Below are 26248 nucleotides of genomic sequence, written 5' to 3'. Positions count from 1 at the left end.
GAATCCTTGCAGATTGTAGCACTCTGTGGTTAAGGAAGGTCTGGTAAATATAGAAGAATGGATGGGTGGGTAGATGAAGAGACGGAGCTACATGAGCAGAAAATTTAAATGTATATTGTAAAGATCGCATTGCCACCTTCTCCTTCCAACCCTCATTTCTCATCATCTGTGATCCCTTTGAGGACTGCCCCCAACTCTGTTTTCTCTGTGACTACTTGTGTACTGCTATACTTTACAAGAAAGACCATCTCAGGCTAGGTGAGCTTTGGTACATGCCCCCTCTTCCCATCTCCATGACCACCAGGACTTTTGAGCAATTCCTATGTACCTTCTTACCATCCCATACCTCCAGAGAATTTTTGGAGCCCTTTTTATTCAAATTTCTCAGCCTATTCCCATCCCCTGACACTAAAACCCTCATTCAAGAGCTAGCTGTCTCTGAGCCATCTCTTGTGGGCCACGAACATAGCAGATTTAGAGACAGTGTCTGCACTCCAGGAACTCCTGGTGGCCACAGAGAGGCTATGAGAGCAGGCAATCAGGCCGCAGCAGTGTTACTAAGTTCACAGAGAGGCCATGAGTGTGGGTTTCACTGCTTTATTTTGTCATCTGCTCACTTATTGGCTCTGCCTACCTATTTGATTGTAAACTTCCTGGGGACGGGGCGGGGTAGGCAAGGAACTTTGGCCTAGTTAATTGAAACTCGGTTATCCAGAACGGGATCAAACATAAACAGACATTCCATTGGTGGCTCGATCGATGTGGGAACTGCCGGGCTAAACAAAATTCAAGTTGTTAGTGTGACTTATGACCCTCTGAGAAGGCAGGCAGCTGCCCTCAGTTTAGTTGTCCACAGATGGGCCATAAGAGTAAAGAACACTGGGTACCACGAGCACGAAGGAGGGTAGAGAAGTCAGTACACAGAGCCATAGGGAGTGCAAGGGAGGCAGCCGATGGGCCAGTTCAGGAACAGGAGGAGAAGGCCACCCCCTTCACCTGGCCTGCCCTCCCCCACAGCTCCTGTCCTTGCTTTTCACAGGGTGACAGTGGTGGGCCTTTGATGTACCACTCTATCCACTGGCAGATAGTAGGCATTGTGAGCTGGGGCTATGGCTGTGGGAGCCCAACTAACCCTGGAGTGTACACCAAGGTCACCGCCTATCTCGACTGGATCTACAATGTGCGGAAGGTGAGTTTTTCAGTCCCGCGGGGAGCCCTCCCTCCAAATATCTCCCCTAAGGGCATGCATCCTCCTTAGATTTGATTTAAATAGCTCTGACAAGCTTTTACATCCCAAATGCATTTCTCTCCCAGCAAGCTGACAGCCTGAGATCTCTCTATTAAAGTGGAGATTCTTGGGTTAGTAAGATCTGTGGAATACAAGTACCTCAGGGTGCAAAACCCACCCGAGCTTTATCATTCTCTACAACTAGAATAAGACTGCTGGACCCTTTCCAATGGAGAAGATGCTAACCTGGCCCCTGGAGGGAGAGCGGGCGAGCAAAATGATCTTAGGAAAGGAAAATGTTGACCTTGTCATGACTTTGTCAGGACATCTGACTTTCCCTTTGCCATTGTCTTGTCTTTTATTCTAGTCTGAGATGTAACACTGCTGTCTGCCACATCCAAAAGCAGCTTCCCCTCATACCTGCCCACTGCCTGATACGTCGAAGTCAGACACAGGGCAATGGCCTCCTTGGACACAACCCCGGTGTTTCCTGCAGCATCCAGGGACGCAGACACACATGTTGAGGAGTGCCTGGAAGTATGTCAGGTGTGCTGGCTCAACCACCCCTGCTTCTCCCGCAACCCCAGGGAGACATGCAGTCCACGGAGGGAAGCCAGACTTGACTCAGTTCTCAGATGTGCTATTCAGCCAAGGAGACTCTCTTTCACACTAAAAGAATGGAAGTCGGCTCTCTCCTGAGAGCCCAGAACACTAAGGGCTGAGCCTAGGAGAAAAAGGTCCAAAGGGTCTTTGTCCTCTTTGCCCATTCTTAAAACCACCGTGATAGGAAATCAGGCAGTTCTAATGGAAAACGCCATAGTCTAGTGTTGGTTCGCTGTCGTTGCTGTTACCACCTACCACTGCGGTCACTATCATTAAACAGGTATGAAAAATCTTTGGCATAGGCTTCCTGGACAGCTTGATAAGAATCCAACTAAGACTGTGACATCTTTAGTCTTTGGCCTGGTATTGTATGACTGTTCCCCGGAAAAGTGAACAAATGTCCAGTCGATACTTATAAGGCAACAAGGACAAAGTAAAGAAATGATTTCACCTGAGTCTAGATTGCTGAACCAACGAGTTTATTGGGGCTGCTTGCAGGTGCATGGGTAACTTGAAGGCAGCTGTGTCACCTAAACGCCCACCTCTGGCTTAGATGATAATACATGAAGGAGGCGTCATTGGAATTCTCTACCCAGAGCTCACACAGAACCACTCTGTCCTGCAGATCCACCTTTGCTGGCAATTGGTGACTGCTTGCATATACTTGGAAAGGGCCTCATGAGTCTTACGACTCTCTGGGCTTCTTATATTTTGTAGGTTTCATAACCGACACCTTTCATTAGCTTTCTATATGTCATAAGCCTTCCTCCTCTTTCCAGGAAGGGATATTTCAATTCAGAGAAGATATAGACAACACTCCACCCCTTCCTCCAGCTCTTTTGTTTTTTCTTTTGTTTGTTTGAACCTCTTCTTCAGTGATATTCCCTGAGCCTCAGAGGCTGATATAGATAGGTGGTGTCTTAGTTAAGGATTCTACTTCTGTGATAAAACACCATGACCAAAAGCAACTTGTAAAGGAAAGGGTTTATGTCATCTCGTAATTCTCAGGTCACACTTCACCACTGAGGGAAGCCAAGGCAGGACCTAGAGGTAGGCACTCAAGGCAGGACCTAGAGGCAAGAACTCAAGGCAGGACCTAGAGGCAGGCACTCAAGGCAGGATCTAGAGGCAAGAACTCAAGGCAGGACCTAGAAGCAGGCACTCAAGGCAGGACCTAGAGGCAAGAACTCAAGGCAGGACCTAGAGGCAGGAACTCAAGGCAGGACCTAGAGGCAGGAACTCAAGGAGAAGCCCTGGCAGCGTGCTGCTTACTGGATTGATCCTCACACGTTACTTATCTCACTTCTTTATACCACTCAGACCAGGAGTGGCACCACCCTCAGCCGACTGGGTCTTTATCAATGATCAATTAAGACAATGCCCTACAGTCTTGCAAATGGGCAGCATAGATGGAGGCATTTCCTCAGCCTAGATTTGCCTTCCCACTTTTGACTGTAGCTTGTGTCAAGTTGATACAAAACTAACCAGGATATGTGGTTATTTTCTTCCACTTCACTGGGCCACTAAGCCACAATTGTCACTTATTCCTTTTTTCTTTCCTTTCCTTTTTTTTTTCTTCCAAAACAGTTGTACAGTTGTTTCTCTGTATAACAACCATGGTTATCCTGGAACTAGCTCTGTAGACCAGGCTGGCTTCAAATTTACAGAGATATGACTGCCTCTGCCACCCTAGTCCTGGGATTAAAGTCATTTGCCACCTCCACTCTAGTATATATATATATATATATATTTGATTTTTGTTGAGCTCTATATTTTTCTCTGCTCCCCTCCCTGCTTCTCCCCTTCCCTTTAACCCTCTCCCAAGGTCCCAATGCTTTCAATGTACTCAGGAGATCTTGTCTTTTTCTACTTCCCATGAAGATTAGATCCATGTACATCTCTCTTAGGGTCCTCATTGTTGTCTAGGTTCTCTGGATTGTGATTTGTAGGCTGGTTTTCTTTGCTTTATGTTTAAAAACCACTTATGAGTGAGTACATGTGATAATTGTCTATCTGGGTCTGGGTTACCTCACTCAATATGATGTTTTCTAGCTCCATCCATTTACCTGCAAATTTCAGGATGTCTTTATTTTTTTCTGCTGTGTAGTACTCCATTGTGTAAATGTACCACATTTTCCTTATCCTTTCTTCAATTGAGGAGCATTTACGCTGTTTCCAGGTTCTGGCTATGACAAACAATGCTGCTATGAACAAAGTTGAGCACATGTCCTTGTGGCACGATTGAGCATCCTTTGGATATATACCCAAAAGTGGTATTCCTGGGTCTTGAGGAAGGTTGATTCCTAATTTTTTGAGAAATCGCCACACTGACAATCCAAAGGAGTTGTACCAGCTTGCATTCCCACCAGCAATGCAGAAGTTGTCCCTTTTCCCCACAACCTCTCCAGCATAAGTTGTTGTTAGTGTTTTTGACCTTGGCCATTCTTACAGGTGTAAGATGGAATCTCAGAGTTGCTTTGGTTTGCATTTCTCTGATGGCTAAGGATGTTGAGCATTTCCTTAAGTGTCTTTCAGCCATTTTAGATTCCTCTGTTGAGAGTTCTCTGTTTAGATCTGTACTCCATTTTTTATTGGATTATTTGTTCTTTTGATAACCAATTTCTTGAGTTCTTTGTATATTTTGGAGATCAGACCTCTGTCTGATGTGGGGTTGGTAAAGAACTTTTCCCATTCTGTAAGCTGTCATTTTGTCTTGTTGACCATGTCCTTTGCTTTACAGTAGCTTTTCAGTTTCAGGAGGTCCCATTTATTAATTGTTTCTCTGTGTCTGTTGTCACTTATTCTTAACAGCTAGTTATAAGTTTCCACAGTAACTACTGCCAACAGCAAAAAATCAAAAAAAGAAAGAAATCCCCTTCCATAAGTAAGGCTGACAGCAATAGTAATCTATGGATACAAGCATCAACGTCTAGAAGGCAATTTGATAGGCATATCATATTCATGTAATAGCAGCAATAGCTTCCCTGGACCTTGGAGCCAGAAACTTCTCTGGCAACCAGTTTTTGTTGTGGCTTAATCATACTAAATATGAGTCCTCTCCCATGCAGCAGGACTTCAATCCAACTGGAAAGCAACTAGCCACACCCATGACAGTGTGTCACTATTCCACCACGGCCACATCTCACCAATCACTACACTGGTAGTGTCAATAACACTATCACAGGGTCAATAACAGCAGGATTGTCAACAATTCTCCCCTGGCAGTAAGGATAACAACGTCTAGCACTGAAAACAAAGGCAGGGAATAGGTTTCCAGGTCAACTACATTCTCATTTCTCTCTGTCCTCCAGTCAAAGTGTGCGGTGTCTTCAACAAGAACTTGCTACCTAGTTCTGGAATGCAATCAACAGCAGTGGCAATAATGTTTATGGTTTGAGGGACCTCAGGGCTTCCCCAGCCAAGGATTTCTAGGGTGGTTATCCACGTCTCGCACATGGTTCTGTTCGGTAACCTTCCGGCTTCTGGGTGTGCCTCCTCCACCCCCAGAGTGTCTTCCCTTGAGCTCTTTAATTGCTGCTTTTTACCATTCTTCCAGATGCCTTTCCAAATCTGTAAGATATTCAAGGTTTAGCATTATATAATGAAACTTTTTATAGAAGATAGACAGTCTCTCTGAAGGCCCACTACCATCTGTTCCAAACAAGTGCCAATTGGTCTTGAGAGTCAGCAGCCAAGGGCACAGTTAGAATAAAACGTTAGCAAGCTCCAATGCCACGTGAAAGATGCCACCACTGCATCAGTTGTTAAATCAATGAGCAGTGTTGGTCAGGTACAGCAGGCGGGATGGGAGACCGCCGTCTCATCCAGATCTCCGCAATGGTCTTAGTCAGCGTTCTATTGCTGTGCAGAGACACCACAACCACAACAACTCTTATAGAAGGAAGCATTTAACTGGGGCTGGCTTGCAGTTTCAGAAGTTTAGTCTGTTATCATGGCACACAGGCAGACAGGATGCTGGAGAAGTAGCTGAAAGTTCTACATCCGGATCTGCAGGCAAGAGGAAAAGAGAGAGACTAGGCCTGACTCAGGCTTTTGAAGCCCCAGAGGTCACCCCCAGTGACCCATTTCCTCCAGCCATCCCAAGAAGACCACACCTCCTAATCCTTCTCAAGTAAGGCCACTCCCTGATGACTAAGCACTCAAATATATAAGCCTATGGGGGGCCATTCTTAGCCAGCCCTCCACAATAATGCACCGTCATTTTCAATACATCATTCCATCTCCTCATCTGCTCCCCACCCCCTGTTGTGGGGCCATTATGCATCCACCTGCGTCTAACAGGCTTAGCAAGGCTGGCTTACACTGCTTGGCCCAGCCTAGAGCCAGAGTGTTGTACGTGTTCTTGTGTGTCACTGGTACCGGCTCCCCACTTCTATTCAGTTCTCAGACCTTGTTACTTCTCCATCATCCGCATCTGAAGAAGCTGAACGAAGCTTCGCCTTCCATATGCTTTCTTGCGGGGGAGAAACAAACACAACATAACTAGGGGAGTAATTGTGCACCCCGGGACAAGCTTAACATTTTCACCTGTATTTTTTTGTCATTCACTACTTCTTTTTTGAAATTTAATTATTAATTTTGTATGGATATTTTGTCTGTATGTATGAATCACTTGGTGCCTGATACCCAAAGAAGCCAGAAGAGGGCACTGGATGCCCTGGGACTGGTGCTAAAGAGGTTGTAAGCCAGAATGTGGGTCCTCCGGAAGAGCAGCCAGTGCTCCGAACTGCTGAGCCCCCTGTCCAGCCCCCACTCAGTACCCACCACATGCACACCTTTGGTGAAGTATTGCTCAAGGTCTAAGCCCCTTCTGGGGCTCACCTGGGCAGCATTTAGCTTTCTGTCATCCCCAGCTCCTACCCAGGCTCAACACAAATCTTGCCTCATTTGCATTCAAGTAACCCAGACAGGCCCCGTGGTTGGCTTCCCCTTTTTGTTCATATGTTCCTGATGACTCTACATTAGAAACCCAGTGACTTGCCAGTCTAAATCACTGACCTGTCAGAGCCTATTCTACGCTGTAAAGATTGAATTCAAGCCCCACGCCAGCCCTAAGATCCCTGCTGCTTAGCTTCTTTCTGAACGCTTCTCTCTGGCTCATAAAAACCAATCCATCAGAGATTAACTCCAGCTAATCCAGCCTCTGTCTAACAGGGGGATGGGTAGTTCTATGACTCTTTCTGCTTCCACAGCACTCAGACTGACCTCCTGCACCCCAGGGTCCCACAGACTCATTTCTGCTGTGAAGGCACTTTCATTTCCTGTCTACAAGTCCTTCCCAATCCAAACAGCGCCTATGCAGCACATTCTCCCATCATCCTAGCTTCCCATACTAGGCCATTATGAAGGTCCCTGTCTGCATGTTGAATAATGAACTTTCTCCTTCTCTGTACTAAGGATTGGACCTATAGGGAGGTTTTTTATCACTTCTACTTCACTCTACACACACACACACACACACACACACACACACACACACCGTCCCCGTCCCTGACTGTCCGATGCTTCCCAAGAGTTTCTGGTTTGGAGATTCCAGGAAGGGCTATTTAGCATAGATCTAATCTGGGGGACCTTTTCTTTACACCCTGCCCGCTGTAGAAACAGCGGGGTGATGCCTCTACCTCACCCTCCCTTTCCTCCACTTTTTCTGCCAAGTGAGAGGCTAGTGAGGATAATAGATAGCATCCTCATCTCTTCTGCTCACAATTCTTCTCATTCGGGCAAGTTCTTCTGGACAGACAGCCCACCCTCAACTGCACTGTCTGATTACCCACAGCGAAGCCACACAACTCTTGCCACAGTGTATTCGGAACCCTATCTCAGAAGTACTACACTAGGCGATTGCCATATGGTGTCCAGTCCATCCACTGTTTGGGAGGCATTCCCGTTCATCAAAGAGGCGTGATGCCTGTCCCATTAACTTTGCCTGGAAACACAAGAGCAAACATTTATTGAGCTCAGATAGGGCGTCAACAAGAAGCAAAAGGAATGATTCCACCCTAGTCTCCCCCAGGTGAGGGCTTACCCGCAGCAGTAAGGGGAACTTGTGGGCAGGGATAGCACTAAAGAAATGTCTCCCTTCAACAGCCACTGTCAACTCATATAACCTTAGGGAGGGGTTCACGCCCCTGCATCTACTGTACTGTCTCAAACTACTCATGCCCTATTGCCTGCCTCTTTATGATGGAATATTAGTGAGCCCAAGGTTGTGAGGAAGTAATCACAGCCCTTCTGAGTTCAAGATAGCAATGGTCATGTCATGCCCAGAGGGACAGAGTTTTACAATATTTACATAGAGAAAGATGACCATCCTTGGTCTTCCCCACCCCTATCCCCATGCCCAGCCTTCAGCTCCAGGATGCTCCACCTAGGATAACTCAGCTTTGATTGCAAGTCTTACTACCCACAGCAGGGGACCCACAATTGTCACTATGTCACAGAGGATACCATCCCATACCACTCTGAAAGGTATCTAAAGATACTCAACTCTCAGGTGCATCAGTCTTGGCAGAAAGGCTAGGAAATCCATGCAACTGCCCCTGCCCAACCCATTTTAGTTCTGTCTGTTCTTTATTGGGTACTAATTTTGCTAAGTATGTTTTTCAGGGGAGATGTGAACAAATATCTATTTGTAATATATATCATATTGTATTATATTATTAATTTGTAACTTTATATAATTTATATATAAAATAATATATATCGTATATGTGTATATACAAAAATAGATCAAAGAAATGATTCCACCAAGTCTAGCTTGGTAAACTCTAACAAGAAATTTAGTGGGGTCACATGGGTGACTTAAAGGCAGAAAAATATCCAGGCAGCCTGGCTTCCAACTCACTGAAGCTGCATCACTGAATTTTCCTGCACAACTTGCAGGCAGCACCACTGAAAAGCAACCCTCCCACCCCCGGTGCATGCCAGCCCCTGACAATTGTTTACTGCCTGTGTAACCGCAGGAAGGGGCCTCATGAGTCCACAGCTTTCTAAGCTGTTTTGTGAACTTCCTGAAAGAGGTACACTTTGTTAACTTCTGAGGTCTTGTCAGCCTCCTCCTCTCTCCGGAAGGGGACATTTCGATTTAGAGGAAATAGCTACACCATACCTTGGGATGAGTAGATCCTAAAAGGCAATTACTTTTCAGTGTGGGCAGAGGTGAACAGAGACATAAAAACCTGACCTGAGTGGGGAAACAGTGAGCCTCAGACTGGGAAGGCCAGCGTGAGTTAAGTGTGCTTCCCACACAAGCCTGCCCCATTGCCCTCCCTTCCTTCATCTCTGCCTGATTTCAGCCAGGGGTAAAGACGCCACAGCTGAACTAAGGACACTGTGCTGAGTGAAATAAGCCTGCTGTAAGAGGCATCTTGTTTGGTTCCACTTACGTGAGATAGATGATCAAATTAATGGGCTTCCAGGAGCTGGAAGGAGGAAGCAATGATGAGTTACCAGTTACTGAGCACAGAGTTTTAGTTTGGTGGTGGTGGTGGTAGGTTTTGTTTTGTTTTTCTGAGACGGGGTTTTTCTGTGTAGCCCTAGCTGTCCTAGAACTCGCTCCAGAGACCAGGTTTGGCCTCAGACTCAGCGATCTACCTGCCTCTGCCTCCTGAGTGCTGGAATTAAAGGCATGTGTCACCACACCTGACTCAAAGTTTTAGTTTTACAGGATAAAGCAGTTCTGTGGGCGAGGTCACAACACAACACAAATATGCCTGACGCCGCTGAATAACACGTCTAAAGAATGGGTGATACAACCATTCCATGTGTGCAATCTACACCTCATAAAAGCCAGGCCTGGCGGTGCAGGACTACCATCCTAGTTACTTAGGACACAGAGGCAAGGGAATAACAGGTGCAAGGCTAGCTTGGGCTACAGAGTGAGCTTGTGCAGGCTATTCCAAGAAGCATAAAGAGACCTTGTCTGAAAACAAAAGTTGAAGAAAGGAGAGCTAGAGATGGTTACGTGATGGAGCTTGCCCAGCCTGCATGCGCCCTAGGTTCAATCCCTGGTACCAGCAAGCTTTAATGACTGTATTGGTGTTACCATGAGTGTGGTAGCTGATGGAGTGAGCTCATGGTGCCAGTCTGACCTCAGGTACGGTTCTTAATTTATTGTGCCTTAATGTTTTCCTTTTCTATATCCACAACATGAGGATAAGACTATTAAATGGATAATGTCTTGTAGGGGTATGTGAGTGTTAAATGAATCAAGACACTTAGAATAGTGTCTGTCACAGAGAAGTATACGTTCTAAGGATTATTGTCTTAGGGTTTCTATTGCTACAAAGAGACACCATGACCACAGCAACTCTTACAAAGGAAAACATTTTTTAGGGCTGGCTTATAGGCATGGAGATTTAGTCCATGGTGTCATGTTGAGAAACATGGTAATTCACAGGCAGACACTATGCTAGAGAAGGAGCCAAGGAAAGTTCTACATCTAGATTGGCAGGCAGCAATAGGAAGAGAGAGTGACATTGGGCCTGGCTTGAGCATCTGAAATCTCAAAGCCCATCCCCAGCAACACACTTCCTCCAACAAGGCCACACGTCCTAATCCTTTCAAATAATAACATTCCCTATGAGCCTATGGGGTCCATTTTCATTCAAAGTACCAAAGTTTCAATTATTATTGAAAAAATTTTTCATACAATATATTATGTTTTTCCTTTCCCCCCAACTCCTCCCAGATCTTTCCCACCTCTTTACCAACCTAACTTTATGTGTTTTCTCTCTCTTAAAAAAAAATCCACAATACCAAAAATCAAAATAAGAAAAAAACAAAACTGCCAAAATAAAACAACACCCTTAAAAATGGATTTGTTTTATATTGGATTGGCCAACAATTCCTGGGCATGGAACTGCCCTAGATTATAGTTGATATACACAGTGACACTCCGTTATAGAAAACTGATCTTCCCTTTGCCAATGGATATCAATTACAGATAGTTTCTGGGTTAGGGGTGGGACCTCATTTGCACACCCTCCTCTCAGCGCTGGGCCCCCATCTGTCTTGAACCTGTGCAGGTCTCGTGTGTGCTGCCACAGTCTCTGAATTCACATGTGCATCGGTCCTGTTGCTTCTGGAGGACACCGTCCCTGGGGTCATCCATCGCCTCTGACTCTTACATTCTTCCTGTCTCTTCTTCTGCATAGATCCCTGAGCCTGGGGACATCTGTTTAGGCCTGAGTGCTCGAAAGTCTGTCTCTCTCGCTCTCTGCTCATAGAAGGGATGCTGGGAAAGATGTAGGGGGATCCTGGGTCTGCACCAAGAGACAGAATCCCCAGGGAATGAAGGAAGGTCAGGGGTCAATTTCCAAATACCTGGCTGAACTGTGAGATAGCAATAGTGTGTACGTCAGAAGGGACGGCTGGAGTTAAAATATTCTAACATTCTTAAGTTATTCACATAGCTTAAATATTGACTCAAGTTACGGTCTGTAAAATGTGTGCACTCTAAGAGGCCAAAGGTTAGTTATCAAAAGAATGGAAATAAAGTCTTTTACTTCCAAAACAATAAAGGAAGAAATAGCTTTTTTAAAATTAAAAAAATCAAGCAATCTCAAAACAAGGAAGGATTACTAAGAAGAGTATGGATTCATTGTTCACTGAAAAAGGCAACTGGAAAATTGCCAATAATCATAATAAATATTAACCTCGCCCATTTATAATGGGATAATCAACCTGGAGGGAAGTCGCTATAAATTTAATCTTTTTTTAAACATTTATTTATTTATTATGCATTCAATATTCTGTCGGCCAGAAGAGGGCACCGGACCCCATTACTGATGGTTGTGAGCCACCATGTGGCTGCTGGGAATTGAACTTAGTACCTTTGGAAGAGCAGGCAATGCTCTTAACCTCTGAGCCATCTCTTCAGCCCCTAAATTTAATCTTGAATGTCCCTGTGTTATAGACTTGGTCTTGGTCTGTGGTGCTGTTGGGAGCACATAGGACCTTTAGAAGGCGGAGCCTCATAGAAGGAAGTTAGGCCATGTAGGGCGGGTCCGTGAAGGGCACATGCAACCCTTACCCTTGAGGATGCAGTTCTCAAGGCCTCTCAGTTCCCACATGAAGGAGTTTGTATAAAAGGAATGAGCTCAGCCTCTGAATCTCTTTGGCTTCCTGTCTCACCACATGGCCTCTCGCTTTGCACAAAACTGTCCCCCTTCCTAATTCTTGCCATGTTGTAAGGAAGCCAGGGGTCCCTGGATAAGGCACTGGCATCATGCCATTAGACCATCCAGGTACAAAAATAATGACTGAAATAAACATCTTTGTTTTATAAAATATCCAACCTCAGATTTTTTTGCTATTTTAACATAAAACGGGATCCATGTGGTATAATGAGAGAACCGATTCACAAATGTCCTGACTTTCACACATAAGTACAATTGTGTGCTCTCTCTCTCTCTCTCTCTCTCTCTCTCTCTCTCTCTCTCTCTCACACACACACACACACACACACACACACACACAGCTGTAATTTTAATTTTTTAATAAAAATAATGAGAAAGTAAATGAGCTGGGTAGAAGGTATTACTACCAATACACCAACTACATTGGTCAGTTTTCTGTCACTATAGTGCCTGAGATAATTAACTTATAAAGAGAAAAGGCATTTATGGCCCACAATTTTGGAAGTCCTTGATCAGTTTTTGCTTTGGGCCTATGGTAAGTCAGCATATCACAAGCATATCACAGTAGAGACACATAAGAGGAAAAGGAGGGTGCAGAGGGTCCTTGATCCCCTTTGAGGGCATCCCCATAATGACCCAAAGACCTCAAACTAGCATCACCTGCTTGCACATTCCAGTAGAGGAAAAACACATGCATCCCAGGGAGGCTAAAAAAGAGTGGGTCAGCAAGATGGCTTCAGAAAAGGAAAACATCACAGGCACTGGGGCTGGTAAGTTAGACTGGAAAGTTCTGAGTCAAAGAGGGATGTCATTGGATTCCTCATAGATTTCCCAAAGGAATCTGCTTACAATGGCATTCACCATTTCAGTGTACACTGCTGCCAGTGTGGACAAACACGTACAGGCAAGCAGCCACCACAGTGGCAATCCTCTCCAAAATGTCTCCATGCCAGCCCTTCCCCTAGCCATAGCCCATGGCACTCACTGTTCCATTATCCATCTGTCCCTGTAGTTTGCTTTTTCTAGAATGTTATAGAAACAGAACTGTGTAATAGGTGCTGGTTAAACTTCATCGTCAGTTTGATGGTATTTGGGATCACCAGGGAAACAAGTCCTTGGGAATGTCTCTGACTGGTTATCTAGATTCGGTTCCTGGAAGCGGGGAAGAGCCACATTAAATGTGAGTAGCATCATTCTATGGCATGGGGCCTAGGACTGAATGAAAAGGAAAAAGTAAGCTAAATGGAAGCATCTATCACACTGTGACTGTGGGTGCAATGTCACCGGCCATCTCTTCCTTCTGCCTCCATGCCTTCCTGACACAGGGGTCTGCATCCCTTAGAACGCTAAGCCAAGATACCCTTCCTTCCTTCCTTCCTTTCTTCCTTCCTTCCTTCCTTCCTTCCTTCCTTCCTTCCTCATTTCCTCCCTCCCTCCTTCCCTCCCTTCCTTTTCCCTCCCTTCTTTCACCTTCTCCCTCCCTCCCTCTTTCCCTCCCTCTCTTCCTCCCTCCTTTCCTCCCTTCCCAAGCCGCTTTTTGTCAGGTATTGTGTGCCACCAATGAGAAAGTGGCTGATACAATATATTTGGTGGCGGTGGTGGTGGTGGTGTTTAAGACTTTAGTTTTCAGGAAATTTTAGATTCACAGAAAAACTGAGCAGGGGGTCAAATGACTTCTCATATATGACACCCTCCATTTACACACACAGTCCCCATAGATATCCATGTCCCTCACCAGAGTGAGGCAGTGGTCACAACCAATGAAGTAGAGACCCTTTTTGAATCTGAATTCCTTCTCTTAGCTTAATGGTCTCTTTTTAGATCAACCTTTGTCAGTGCCTGGAACAGCAGGATATTCATTGTAGGTATCTGTGACAGTATGTTTACCCAATGCTGACTTACTCCCCAGAGGTCCATGTTCTGGAAACTTCATCCCTAGCGTTGTAGCATTGGGGTGTGATAGAACTTTGGTTGGGCCTCATGGGAGGTAATTAGGCCATGAGGTTCCATCCTTATAATGCTCCTACTTGGGAGTGCCTCAAGAGTTGGTTGTTCTAAGACAGACTAGCTTCTCCCCCTGAATTTCCCCTCACACACTGTTTGTCTCTGCAACACACCCTGTAACCCCTGTGATGCTGTCTACCAGAAGGGCCTGGCCAGAACCCAGCACACACCAGTGTTATGGTCTCTGGCCTCCTGAACTGTGAGCTCAATAAAACTGTTCTTCCTCTAGTAGTCAGCATCTGGTGTTTTGTTAGAGAAACACAAGACAACATATTACATCTACTTACCAGTCCAAAGACATTCACGTTACTTCTTGCTTTGAATAAAAACAAAATAAAATGTCTAAACACATCTCAAATGAGTCCTTACAAGAATGTACATTTTTGTGAGTTTCTTCCAACAAGAGCAGAGTGACAGGGAAGGACTGGCTCTACTTCCCCACCTGAAACAACCAAAACACTAGGTGAGAACACCTCAGTCATCTTTAACACACAGGAAGCCAGGCAACCTAAGTCAGTGAGGCCTGAGAGAGGGGAAACAGAGGGAGGGAGCTTTCCAATTGGCACGTGCAGGGAATGTCCTGCGGCACACAGCTGAATTCCACAGCCTCCTGGAAACAGAAGAACTTCTGTCTTTGTCACTTTCCAGTCGCTGTGACAAAGCACCATAACTTAGACAAGAAATCGTTTATTAGGGTTTATCATTTCAGAGTGTGAGGCTATGACCATCATGGCAGGGAGCATGGCTGCAGGCAGGCATGTGCTGGAGCAATAGTTGAGATCTTATATCTTGATCCAAAAGTTGGAGGTAGAAAGAGCTGCCTGGGAATAGCTTGGACTTTTGAAACTTCAAAGCCCACCCCCATTGACACACTACCTCCAACAAGGCCATACCTCCTAATCCTTCCCAAACAGTTCCACCAACCAGGGACCAAGTATTGCGACAAGCCAATGGGGGCCATTCTCATCTAAACTACCTCAGAGGTAGCACTGGAGGTCAGCAAAGCCAAAGCAGAGAAGGTCCAGCAGGCAGAGAGCCCTGAGAGCATCATGGAAAGAGAGCTTCATAGATCTAGAAGGGACCAGTTGGGGAGTCCTTGGCTACCTGTAAAGGATTCCTGAAGCTGAAAAACCAACTTGAGAAGACAGCTCAGCCCTCTGTGCCTCGACTCCCTCACCTCCATCGCCAGTAAGATAAGGGTAGTTGTGTCTGTATCATGAGAATCCCATGAGGATTACACAAGGCAGCATGTATGAAGCAACTTCAAATTAGAGGGTATCAGGGGAGCTGGCATGGGACCAGAAAAAGCTCACACATTATCCACAACTAGAATGGCAATATTTGGGCATTCAGAGGAGACGAGGAGGAACACAGAAAGGCTGCTGCCTAGGCTCTGGCTGTAAGATTGGTAAACCCAAAGGATACTAAATTTGTAATGTATTCTGGCATAGAGCTGAGGGGATTTGCTAACGGGGCAGGAGGAGCAGTTAAAGAGTTAATGAGAGAAAAATGCGTGTCATGGTAGAGTCGGATATTTTATCCTAGAGGACTTGGTGAGTGGGGAACACTGGGGAACACCTCAGAACGAGGAAAGACCATGAGCTTGGTTTTGGACAACTGTCATAGCCACAGCAACCAACTTGTCACTTTCTGACATGAACCACTACTCTCCCAGCTCTGCCTCATACAGCTGACAGCCCCTCCCAACCAGGAGCAAGAGGTGAAAGTTCAGCCACTGCCTCGTCTCCACTTGCCTCCCTCTGGCTGGCATGGTCACAATGGGACCTTAGCTTTAGGCTCTTGCTGGACACTTGTAGAGTTGTCCCCTGGCTCCAAAATTCCTTTGATTTTTATAGTCAACTCTTTGCTATTTTTGAAGTGCTTCTTACAGGTTGCCCTGTTCATCATCTCACAGGTTCCTCACAAAATAGACATAACTCCTCCCTCTTGGCAGGCAAGGAAGCTGAGGCACAGTGAGCTGAGCTGGCTTATTTGGGACATCTCACTGGTGGTTGCCTGCGTTGCTCAGTTCTTGCTGCAGTAATAAAAATATTTGAGCCAATCAGCTTAAGGGAAGAAGGATTTCCTTTGGCTCAGGGTGCTGGGAGACCTCAGGCCATGACTGGCTGGTTCCCTTCCTCTTAGGCCCATGGCAAGGTAGAAACATCACCGTAGAAGGGCATGAGAGGAAAGATGCATACATCATGGCGGCCAGGAAGGGGGAGAACCGTCAAAGATAAGGTATGGCCTTCAAGGACACATCCTCACTGGCCTGCCTTCTCTGGGCCTCACCTCCTGGTTTCCACCCCCTTCCAATAATTCCATTAAACCACGAACCTATAAAGGTACTAAAACCCACCGATGGGGTCAGAGCCCTCATGATCCAGTTCCTTCACAAAATATCCCCCCCCCCGCGCCGCCAACATTGCACTTGATATATGTTTATGGTGACATTTTCTATCTAAACTGTAATAATTGTGACAGTTAATTTCTTTGTGTGGGGTGGGGCTTGAACATGGACTTTGCACATACCAGACAGGTACTCTCATGATGGTTAATCCTGTGTGCATGCATGTAAGTACACATGTGTAGTTCTTCGGGTGCTATCCATCTGTTTTTTTTTTTTTTCTATAGGGTCTCTCACTGGCCTAGAGCTCGCCAAGTAGACCACTCTGACTCAACAGTGAGCCCCAGGGGTCTACTTGTCCTAACTCTTGGGTGCTGTGAGCACACCGTTACACCTGGCGTCTTTTGTTGATGAGTGTTCCGGGACTCTAAGTAGGCTTCTTATGCTTGCAGGGCCAACAAGTTAGCAACATCCCTTCTTCAGGATCTCCACTCCCAGTTTAGCTTTGTAAAATCTCCTTCAGATGGATGCTATCTCGTGTCTCCAGAGTTGTTTCTAAGGGCATCAGCTCACACAGTCTAGCATCAATTCCTGTGTGAAAGGACCAGCTTTTCAAAGGACCAGGATTAAAACAACACAAATGTCTCAGATGTGTCAGAAACCCTGAGGCGTTTGACATGTTCGATCTCACCTGAGCCAGTGACATTTTCAACACAAGTGGACAAAAGGTCAGAGAAGGTAAACTTGTCAGTGTGGGAAATGAAGCTGGAGCTCAACTCCCGAGCAACCCAAAGGAAAAAGCTCAAGTCCCAAGTTATTAAAAAATAATATTTATTTCATCCAAAGCGAAGCTAAATTCAATCCTACAGTGCAAAATGTGTTGTAGAGACAAGACAACCTAATCGCATTCAGTCTGTGCTTAAACACAAGTCAGTGGTGGGCGTGTGCACATCGGGGCCTCCCAGAGGCCCCGTGGACCTGAGGCTCCCACGGCCCATCACTCTCCTGTTTGATCTATAAAGGTATATAGGAAAACTGACTATGGGTACAGCCATCCAAGCCAGAGGAGTAAACCATGCATGAGATAGTCAAAGCACTGCATATCCGGTGGGAGGAGGGAGAGCAGGGACTCCAATCCGGGACAAAATAAAGTGCAGCAAGCTTGAGGATTTCCCCACAAATCCTTCTTCTCGGCATCCCTGCCCCAGCCCCCCAATGGCCATTGTCTGTCCGTAGAGTCACCCAGTGGAATCCAGGAGTGTGGCTGTTCATTTCCGTCCCTTACCCTTCCTCAGTCTCCAGCTCAGGCTGCTGAATAGTCAGAGCCCCCCCCCCCACCCATCTCGCATTGCTCTTTGCTTGCACAGTGCGCCCTCTCAGGCACACCCTGACACACCCACTTCACACCAGAGCACCTTCGAGTCCCAGAGTCCCCCAAAAGCTGGTCAGCCAGAGGTGTGACATTCTGCCCCCTTGTTCGTCCCGCTCTCGGGCCCTCCGGCACTGCAGGTTGGTTTCAGTTGCCTTCTGCTCAGTTTCTCCATAGAGGGATCTGGGCCTCCAAGGCAGATGTCTACTCAGAGGTCAAGGATGAGGGACTTGTGCTTCATCTTTGGTCTCACTGACATCACTGTCAGCACAACTGCATGGGCCCAGGTTTCCAGAAGTCAACTGTATAAGAGGTTCTGTAGCCCAGTGGTGCGGGGAGCACCCTTAGCAACCCTGAGATCACTATTGAAAACTTGCCTGCACGAGGGTCTGGCTGGGGGAAATGGCTTTGCGAGTATACATTGTAATGCAATCCGTGGCAATGTCTGCACAGGCATGAAGCTAGCACTAGGACCGGACATTCTCTGCTAAGAGGACTAAGTTTTGTGCTCTTAATCCCTATCCATTAAACACCAATAGTATCGTAGGCATTGGGATAACAACAATAAAAAACTACCCTCATAGTCGCAATCATCTTCATTTTTTTTAAAAAAAATGCCATGGACAAGATACTTTAAGCATCAGTCAGAGTTACGGTTCCTATGGTTACAAAGGGAAGAGGAAGAGTGTGAGGCGTATGTGGGTTACAGGGATGCGAACAGGACAGCCGTGAAACACTCTCTCCAGTTAAAAGCCTTGTTTCCCAATGCCTTTCCAAACCAAGCAAGAACAAAACAAAACCAATCGCCAAGCCTCACAACAGTCCTGTGAGGTAGGTACGACTTCACCCTCTGGGTAGACAGGAGAAGCTGCGAGGGTTGCCTGTAAGCCAACAGTGACAGGTAGAGGGGCAGGGTGACACGCCTCAGCTTCCTCTCAAGAAAGCAAGAATTGCCCACAGCACTGGGCCTCTTCCTGTGTTGGGGAAGAAAGCAGTTTTACGTGAAGGCAGCTGGAAGTTTCCTGAATGGCTGGCTGCAGGCTCGGGGGCCATGTTTGCTCTCAGAGCCAGGTTGCTCTGAGCAGGGTGTGGAGTCACGCCGACATCCCAGCACTGGGGTGGTGGAGGCAGAAGGTCGGGAGTTCAAGGCCAGCCTTGGCTATGTAGGAAGTTGGAGGCCAGCCTGGGCTACCTGAGACTCTGTCTCAAATGAAATAAAAAGCGGGAGAAGGGCAGATTTTACCCCAGCCCACAATGGGTTCCATGTAAAGGACAGGAAGAGAGGAGGTGACCTGTGAGCTCCTGGGCTTGGGTAAGAGACGGGAGCCACAGTCCCAGGCCCCCTACAGGCCCTATTCCTCCTTAGACCCCCACTTCCACTTTGGGATAAGCCTCAGCTACTCCTGGGCAGAGCCTGCAGCAGGCCTTATACTCCCTAGAAAGAGGAACAGTCTTCATCTTCTGAGGACCCAAGGGTATCATAAACCTGATGAGGGAGTTGGAGGTACCCCTGTTATCACACCTCATATCCCATAGCGACCCATCTTCACATCAAGGACAAGGACGAGACACCCCACAGGTGTCTTCAAGACTGCCACCAGCCAAAGGGCCATTGTTAATGCAGCTCCAGCTGCATGGCCTCCCCATGACCTTGGGGAGGGGAGCTGGGGAATCCCACCATTGTCATACCAGACTGTGGAATTAAGTCAGGGAGTGTGAGCCGAAGGAAAATGGGGTAAGAACTGGGACTCGGGGAGCTAAGGCACAATCTAGCCCCACACTCTAGGGGTGTGCAAACCGGCTCTGCAGGAAGGAGAGAGAGGGCGTAAGAACCCACTCTCTGCTCCTCCTCAACCTCGGGCTGGGAGAGGAGCTGACCCAGCTGGGCAGAAAGCAGCTGTAAGAGCCAAGGGCCTTCTCTGGAAACAAGGGTCCCTGAGGCAAAGGCAGACCCAGGGCTGGGGAAGGATGGATCTGGGGGCAGAGAAAGGCCAGGCATGCTGGAGGGACATAGGAGGAGCAAAGGGATAGGACAGAAGGTCCTAGGAAACCATTCCTCAAGTAAGGTGGCAACATCAGCTGTTTCGAGAGAAGGGCAGAAGTGGGTAAAACTGAGCTCCGGGAGTGCCAGGGTGGCATGGTCCCGCCATGCCAAGGATAAGGGTTGTCAGTCCTGTAGGGCTGGGATAGACATTCCAAAGGCTGGGAGGGTGGAAACACTGTTCCCCCACCTCTGAAACCCGAAAAGCAAAGCTAGGAAAGATGCATATAGCATCCCAGTGCTCCAGGGAGGATGGAGGGAGGGCCTCCCCACAAGCCTCCTCAGCTGCTGTAGACTGGGACATTTGAAGTTCAGGGCATCCAGGCTGACCTGGGGGTGGGGGTCCTACAGATTCAGAGCAGAAGGCTGGACATGGAGCCAGGACAGTGTGTGCAGGTCTTCTGGGATGGGGGAAGAGAAGTCCCCTCTGAAGGAATTTCTGGAAGCCTGACATCCTTCAAAGCCCAGCCAGCATCTGTGAACTGGCCCCACCTCCAGCAGACTGCACCCCAGAGTTCTAGCACATTCCCAGCATCTCAAGTGCTCATCCTTCACCCATTTCTGAACCCCAGCTTTGGGAGCAGCCTTCTGGTCACCCCTGTTTCCTGGTGAAGGATAAGTGGGAAAAGTGAGGGGAAAGTGAGGGTTCGCAGAGGTGGGAAGTCTAAAGGGGACCCCATTTTCCCAGGTGCCAGGGACCAACCTTTCCACACCACTCCAGCCCTGCCTTTCCCTTTCTTCGTCCTCCTATAGGCTTCCTCCCCTAGACAGCCCTTGCCCTGGGAAGCCCTGGCTAGGGGGAGAATGGTAGCGCAGGCTGGACAGGACAGGATCAGGTCCTTCTGCTCAGAGAGATTACAGTTTGGGCCAAGCAGCACACATCTCAGTGGGTGTCTACAGACAGAACCCGGGCATCCGTGTCACCATTAGAAAGTGAGGCTCCCTGCACTGCTTGGCCGGAGCAGGGCCTCACACTTTCGTGGGTGGCTTCTCTTCTGCCTTGGAGCCAGGAAGCCCGTTCTCTGTGTTGTCATTCCCAGAGGAACTCACAAGACACTCCTTCCTGGAGAAGAGAGGGAGAGAGGGGACACTGGTGAGAGGCAGGCGGGATTAGGGGTGGGCGGGTGGCTCCCTGTACCCTGCTCCCTGCACCCAGCCCTGTGCCCTCCCCCTGGCCTTTTCTTTTTATTCTGTCCTAGCTCACCTCATCACCCATCTTCCCTAGAACAGCTTTCTAATGCCTTTTCTTTGCTCTGGTTTGCAAGATTCCTCACCTGCTGCTTTAAAGCTAGCCTGACACTGTTTGAGAAAATTCTGGGCCTGGGCTCACAGCCTCTACACCTGCCCATCTTCCTCCTCCTTCCAGAAAAAAATATATTGAACCCAAGACCTCACACATATAGCAAGCACTTACTCCTGGACTTCCTGGGAGGCCGTGTCACCATTTCAGATTTTAGCCGAGTTTAGTTTCACTTAGCTTTGGCTTTTGAAACGGGGCCTCACAGTATAGACTAGGCTGGCCTTGAACTCAAAAGGCTCCTTCTAAGCCTGACTCTCAACTACTGGGTTGCAGGCATGAGCTACTGTGTTCATGTGTCAGACCTTGTTTCTGCCTCTCCCATTTGAATTCTCCGAATTTTTCATCTCCCTAAAAAAGTCTTTCCATTCTAGGCTTTCTATACACGAATTCACATTCTCTCTGATAAAAGAGAGCCAAAATGAGAAGTATAACTCGGAAAAGAAGTAGACTTCCTCAATCTTATGGTGAGCTTTAGGGCAGGTGGTACAAATGAGAAGAGGAAAGCTGATGGGATGGGGGGGGGAGAGGGCTGGAGAGGGAAGAGCAGGCGGAGAGAGGTTGAGAGAGAGTTGAAGCAAGGGCTGTAGGGACAGCAAAGGACAGCAGTGGCATCAGAAGGTGGAGACACGGCCACCGGCAGGGGTGCATGGAGGTGGGGGGCGAGGGCCACGGGAGAGGGCACCAAGCTGAGGGGGCACTGTAGTGATGGGGAGTCAGCTCACTTCTTTTCTCGGGTCTTCTTGAGGATGAAGGTGATGAGCTTCTTCAGCAGCAGAATGCAGACCAGGAGTCCAATGACCCCGCCCACCACCGCCAGGATGATGAGCGTCACCGTATTGTCCACTTCTTCCACTGGAAGAGGAAAGAGTGGGCGGAGGATCGTGTAAAGTCACCACACACAATCCAAAACCAGCAGCCCCGCCTCCAGTCCTGGCCCTCTCCTGTCAACCAAGACAGGAGAGGCCCGAGCACAGTACCTTTCCGGCTAAGCACACACACCGGAGGGCCTCTTCCCACACACCGACACACAAGTTAGGGGTTAAGTCAGAGCCGCAGATCCCAGTTACAAGTCACAAACTTACTTCTCAGCCTTCTCTGCTTCCTCTCCCGCTGTCTTCAGACATCCCCGCTCTGTCACCTTTCCCAGCAGAGCCTCCCTAGCCACCCTGTGAACGCCTGCGGCTTCCCCCGTGGCTTTGCCTTACCTACACAACATTCGCTCTTGGTTTGATTGCATTACTCCCTCAGGTAGGAGTCAGGGGAGCAAAGCTCCCATCCCTCGGCACTCTGAATCACCTCCACTATTTGAAAGGATGGCTGAAAAACTCTATACAGAGACAAGAGCCACCTGGGAAGAGCCACAGAGCTAAAACTAGAACTCTAACTCAGAGCCTGGCACCCAGAAACACTCTATCAATGCCGGGCCCCTTCCCTTCTCCTCCTGCAAAGGCCAAGCACAGAGCAGAGTGACAGGAACCTAAACCTATAGAAGAGGTGACACTATTTGCGGATATAACCCCAGACTCAGGAAAGACTGCTTCGATGACTTCAAACTCCTGCCGTCCCATCTCCAGGGTTTCTTGATTTGGCCATGGCGGGAGGGCATGCAGAAGGCATTGTCTTCCAGCATCCTCAGCTGCAAGGTGCCCAACCTAATTTCTCACCTATTTATCCCCCTTTGCTTCTCTGACCACCTCCATGAAGTAGAGGCGTGTGGCCACCTGGCTCTTGTCTTCAATATCTTCACTACCCAGTTCTGTAGGGGAAGGACCACACCTCATTCTATCTCTTCGGGAAGCATCTGTACCACTACTGTCTGCTTGGGGCTGCTGATCTGCTTGTCTTACTCTGAACTACACACTCCACAAAGAAGAATTCTGTGTACCAGTCGCAGCATCTTTTACAACAACACCTGACAGCCATCCAACACTTGCTATACACAAAGGAGCTAAGACCACACACATGCTGAGAGCCTAATGCCACCAAACACTCCCAGCTAGCTCCCCTGGCCTTCACAGTCACCCTGGCAGACTGTGTGTCCATTCTATGGACTAGGAAATCAAGGCTCAAAGGTACTCAGTGCTATTCCCAAGCCACTCCATAGCTGACTTCTTCTACCTTTCCATACGTAACTCCAGTAACTCTTGCAAGTGTAAAGAGAAAGAAATCGCCAACATGGCCTACTTTGCCATTTCAATGCCACCCTGAGATGGGCACCCCAAGTCCTTCCTACCCTACTACCCCCACCCACCCCCACTACATACACTTATCAACCACTTGGAGGAAGATGGTGGCAGAGTTGTTCAGGTCCTTCTCTTTGGGGTTCCTCACGAAGCAGGTATATTTGCCGGTGTCACTGAACTCCAGGTCACTCAGCAGGATGGAGATGTTGTTCATCTTCTCTTTGGTGGAGCCCTCCAGGGTAATACGGTCATCGTCCTTCGTCCTCACCTTGGGGTCAGACTTCTCGTTCTTCACAATGCCATCTATGAGCTGGCGCAGGAAAAGATCAGAGTTGTCAAAAGTCTCAGCAGCCTCCCTTGAGGGCCAACCCTGTCCGTGCCCAGAAAGACCCTTCATTTCGCTCTGCCAGTGACTATAGCTCCGCCTGACCTGAATTCTGCCTGCTTCAAACTAAACCCGTGTCCTCAAGGACTCCCTGGAAAAGAGCGCACTGGCTGCTGTTTTCAAAAAAGTCCTTTCCCCCCCCACAGTGCCTCTGCAAACAGCTCACATGCAAGTGTGCGTGCACACACGCACACTCACACACACATACACACACCCTCACACATGCACGCACACACACATATTCACACACACGCTCACACATGTAAACACACACATACATGCACACACACTCACATACACACACACTCTCACACGAACACGCACGCACACACTCACTCACACACATATACTCACACACTCTCACACGCACACACGCATATGCATACACATGCGCACACACATGCACATGCATGCACACGCACACACACTCACACACATATAGTCACACACTCACACACACATGCATGCACACGCACACACACTCACACACATACTCACATACACACTCTCACACATGCACACACACATGCACATGCATGCACATGCACACATACACACACGCACACACTCACACACATATAGTCACACACACTCTCTCACACACACATGCATGCACACGCACGCACACACTCACTCGCGCACACACACACTCACACACATATACTCACATACACACTCTCACACATGCACACACGCATGCATGCACACGCACAAGCACACACACACACTCACTTCTCTCTGCACGTCCCACCCTGCCTTCACTTACACTGTACCCTCTACCTCACTGAATCTTCTCTTTCAATCAGGACCTGGATTGTTGCCACAGCTCTCTCCATCAGCACCCTCTAGGGCTGCACTCTTGGGGCTTTCCCATTTACTCTGGGAGAAGAACCCCTGCCAGGCTGCGAAGAACTCCATCCACATCTGTGATTGGCTCACCCTCTCTGGCTCCCTTTCCTGTCCTTCCAAACACTGCCCTCAGCCAACAGTTTCTATCTCCTGATTGCTAAACTTTTAATTTCTCTGCAAATATACAAGTGGCAGGATTTCCTCAGGACAGGACAACAAAGTCTAGCCAAAATTACCAACAGACCCCAAATTCTTGCATCACCATGGGAACAGTCCTCCTGCATGGACTCTGAGAGAAATGGTGGGTCCTTGGGATCGTCATGGTAGAGTTTATCCCAGAAGGGACTGGACCCTGGGCTTGAAGGCTTCCGCCCGCGAGAAACAGGCAGGGGAGGACATGAGCACCCCACTTACGATCTTGTACGTATCGGTGCTATTGTAGGACCACCTGAAGTAGAGATTCTCGAAGCCAAAACAGCTGGAGAAGGTGCAAGGCAGCAGGATCGCTGAGCCATTGATAGCGTAGATGGTGGTGGCCTTTCCCACAGACACCTCCAACGACCAGGACATAGGGAGCAGGAAGAGACCTGTACAAGGGACACAGCCTCCCTTAATACAACCTCACGGTAAGCTCTTTAAGGGCACTCTCAGGCAGGGTGGAATGGCTTTTCCAGGCAAAGAGGTCTTTGGCCTCCTCAGAAGGGAAGGTGGTTCTCTATAGAATATCTGTACGGCCTGGGCCACGCATTTCAGTATCATCTTGGCCTGATTAGCACTGAATTCTGAATCTTTCTTGGTGGCCCTGTGGTACTCAGAATGACCACGAGGGGTCACCCGAACCCAAGAAAAGGAGGGTCTGGTGGAATTTTGTTTTTTCTTCCCCTGTCCTGGAACCTGTGACTCCACCCCTTCACATGGGTCGGGAGGCAAGTAAGCACAGCTCTGGAACTCCCTTCGCCTGCAAGGTGTGGGGTGGAGGTTGGGTGGGGGGCGATGGGAAGCACTGTCTAGATCGGAGCGCACCCCTGGTGGCATTTGGGAGTTGCGGGTGAGGATCAGAACGTCGTCAGGTGGAAAGGCGTGACCGCCACAGTCCCCGCACTGGAACTAGGAGCCGAGAGACACTTTAGGGTAGGAGACCGCTTGGCTAGTGAGTCCAGCGCCTCCGACCACGCAAGGGGATCCTGAAGAGAGAAGGGCGACGAGCGGCCCGCTATGACGGAAACGTGGCCGCCGGGTGGACACAGACTGCTAGCGCCAGGACGCAGGATGGAGCAGGCAGAGCGCAACTCTGCGGAGGTCATTCGAACCTATTGAGGGCATACAGCAGGGGCACAGACCCCTCCTGATCCCGTGAAGCGCGGGTCCTCCCCATCACCCGGCAGCCACTCTCCGCACCCTCACCCTAAGAACCACAATGACAACCCCCGCGGCGTCCCAACACCCTCCACAGGACATTCCCCTAACTCTCATCCTCCACATTCTGCCACCCCCCAACACAGACACACGCACGCACGCACAAACGCGCACATACACACGCTCCACAGGACATCCCTCTGTCCCCCACACCTCCTCCTCACTACAACACTCTGCCTACCACACCCCCACCGCAGGACATCCCTCTGCCCCCCACCCCAGCCCCCACCGCAGGACATCCCTCTGCCCAATACCCCCACCGCAGGACACCCCTCTGCCCCCACATCCTCACCTCAGGACACACCTCTGGCCACCCCCACCTCAGGACATCCCTCTACCCCACACCCCCACCACAGAACACCC

The 26248-nt window shown here is 48.4% G+C and overlaps 2 protein-coding genes across 4 annotated transcripts in view; one reads left to right on the top strand and one right to left on the bottom strand.

Annotated features, from left to right (window-relative positions):
• The window catches only part of Tmprss4 (transmembrane serine protease 4), a 32858-nt gene extending 30435 nt beyond the window's left edge, over positions 1-2423 (top strand). The window contains exons 12-13 of one of the 3 annotated variants that reach the window (XM_050156415.1): positions 1040-1189; positions 1596-2423. In XM_050156415.1, coding sequence (XP_050012372.1) covers positions 1040-1189; positions 1596-1607 — 162 coding nt within the window. In that variant the 3' untranslated portion in view covers positions 1608-2423. The remainder of the gene's footprint in view (positions 1-1039; positions 1190-1595) is intronic. The other 2 variants (XM_050156416.1, XM_050156417.1) reach the window with 2 other exon arrangements.
• Positions 2424-18286: 15863 nt separating this feature from the next.
• The window catches only part of Scn4b (sodium voltage-gated channel beta subunit 4), a 15559-nt gene continuing 7597 nt past the window's right edge, over positions 18287-26248 (bottom strand). Inside the window, exons 2-5 of the mRNA XM_050156443.1 lie at positions 24884-25056; positions 23317-23545; positions 21775-21904; positions 18287-20815 (exon numbers count right to left, since the gene is read on the bottom strand). Coding sequence (XP_050012400.1) covers positions 20722-20815; positions 21775-21904; positions 23317-23545; positions 24884-25056 — 626 coding nt within the window. The 3' untranslated portion in view covers positions 18287-20721. The remainder of the gene's footprint in view (positions 20816-21774; positions 21905-23316; positions 23546-24883; positions 25057-26248) is intronic.

The sequence above is a fragment of the Alexandromys fortis genome, unplaced genomic scaffold (genome assembly GCF_014885135.2).
Source record: "Alexandromys fortis isolate MF-2015 unplaced genomic scaffold, M_Fortis_MF-2015_v1.1 scaffold_89, whole genome shotgun sequence".
NCBI lineage: Eukaryota > Metazoa > Chordata > Mammalia > Rodentia > Cricetidae > Alexandromys > Alexandromys fortis.
This window is presented reverse-complemented; position numbering and strand designations above follow the sequence as displayed.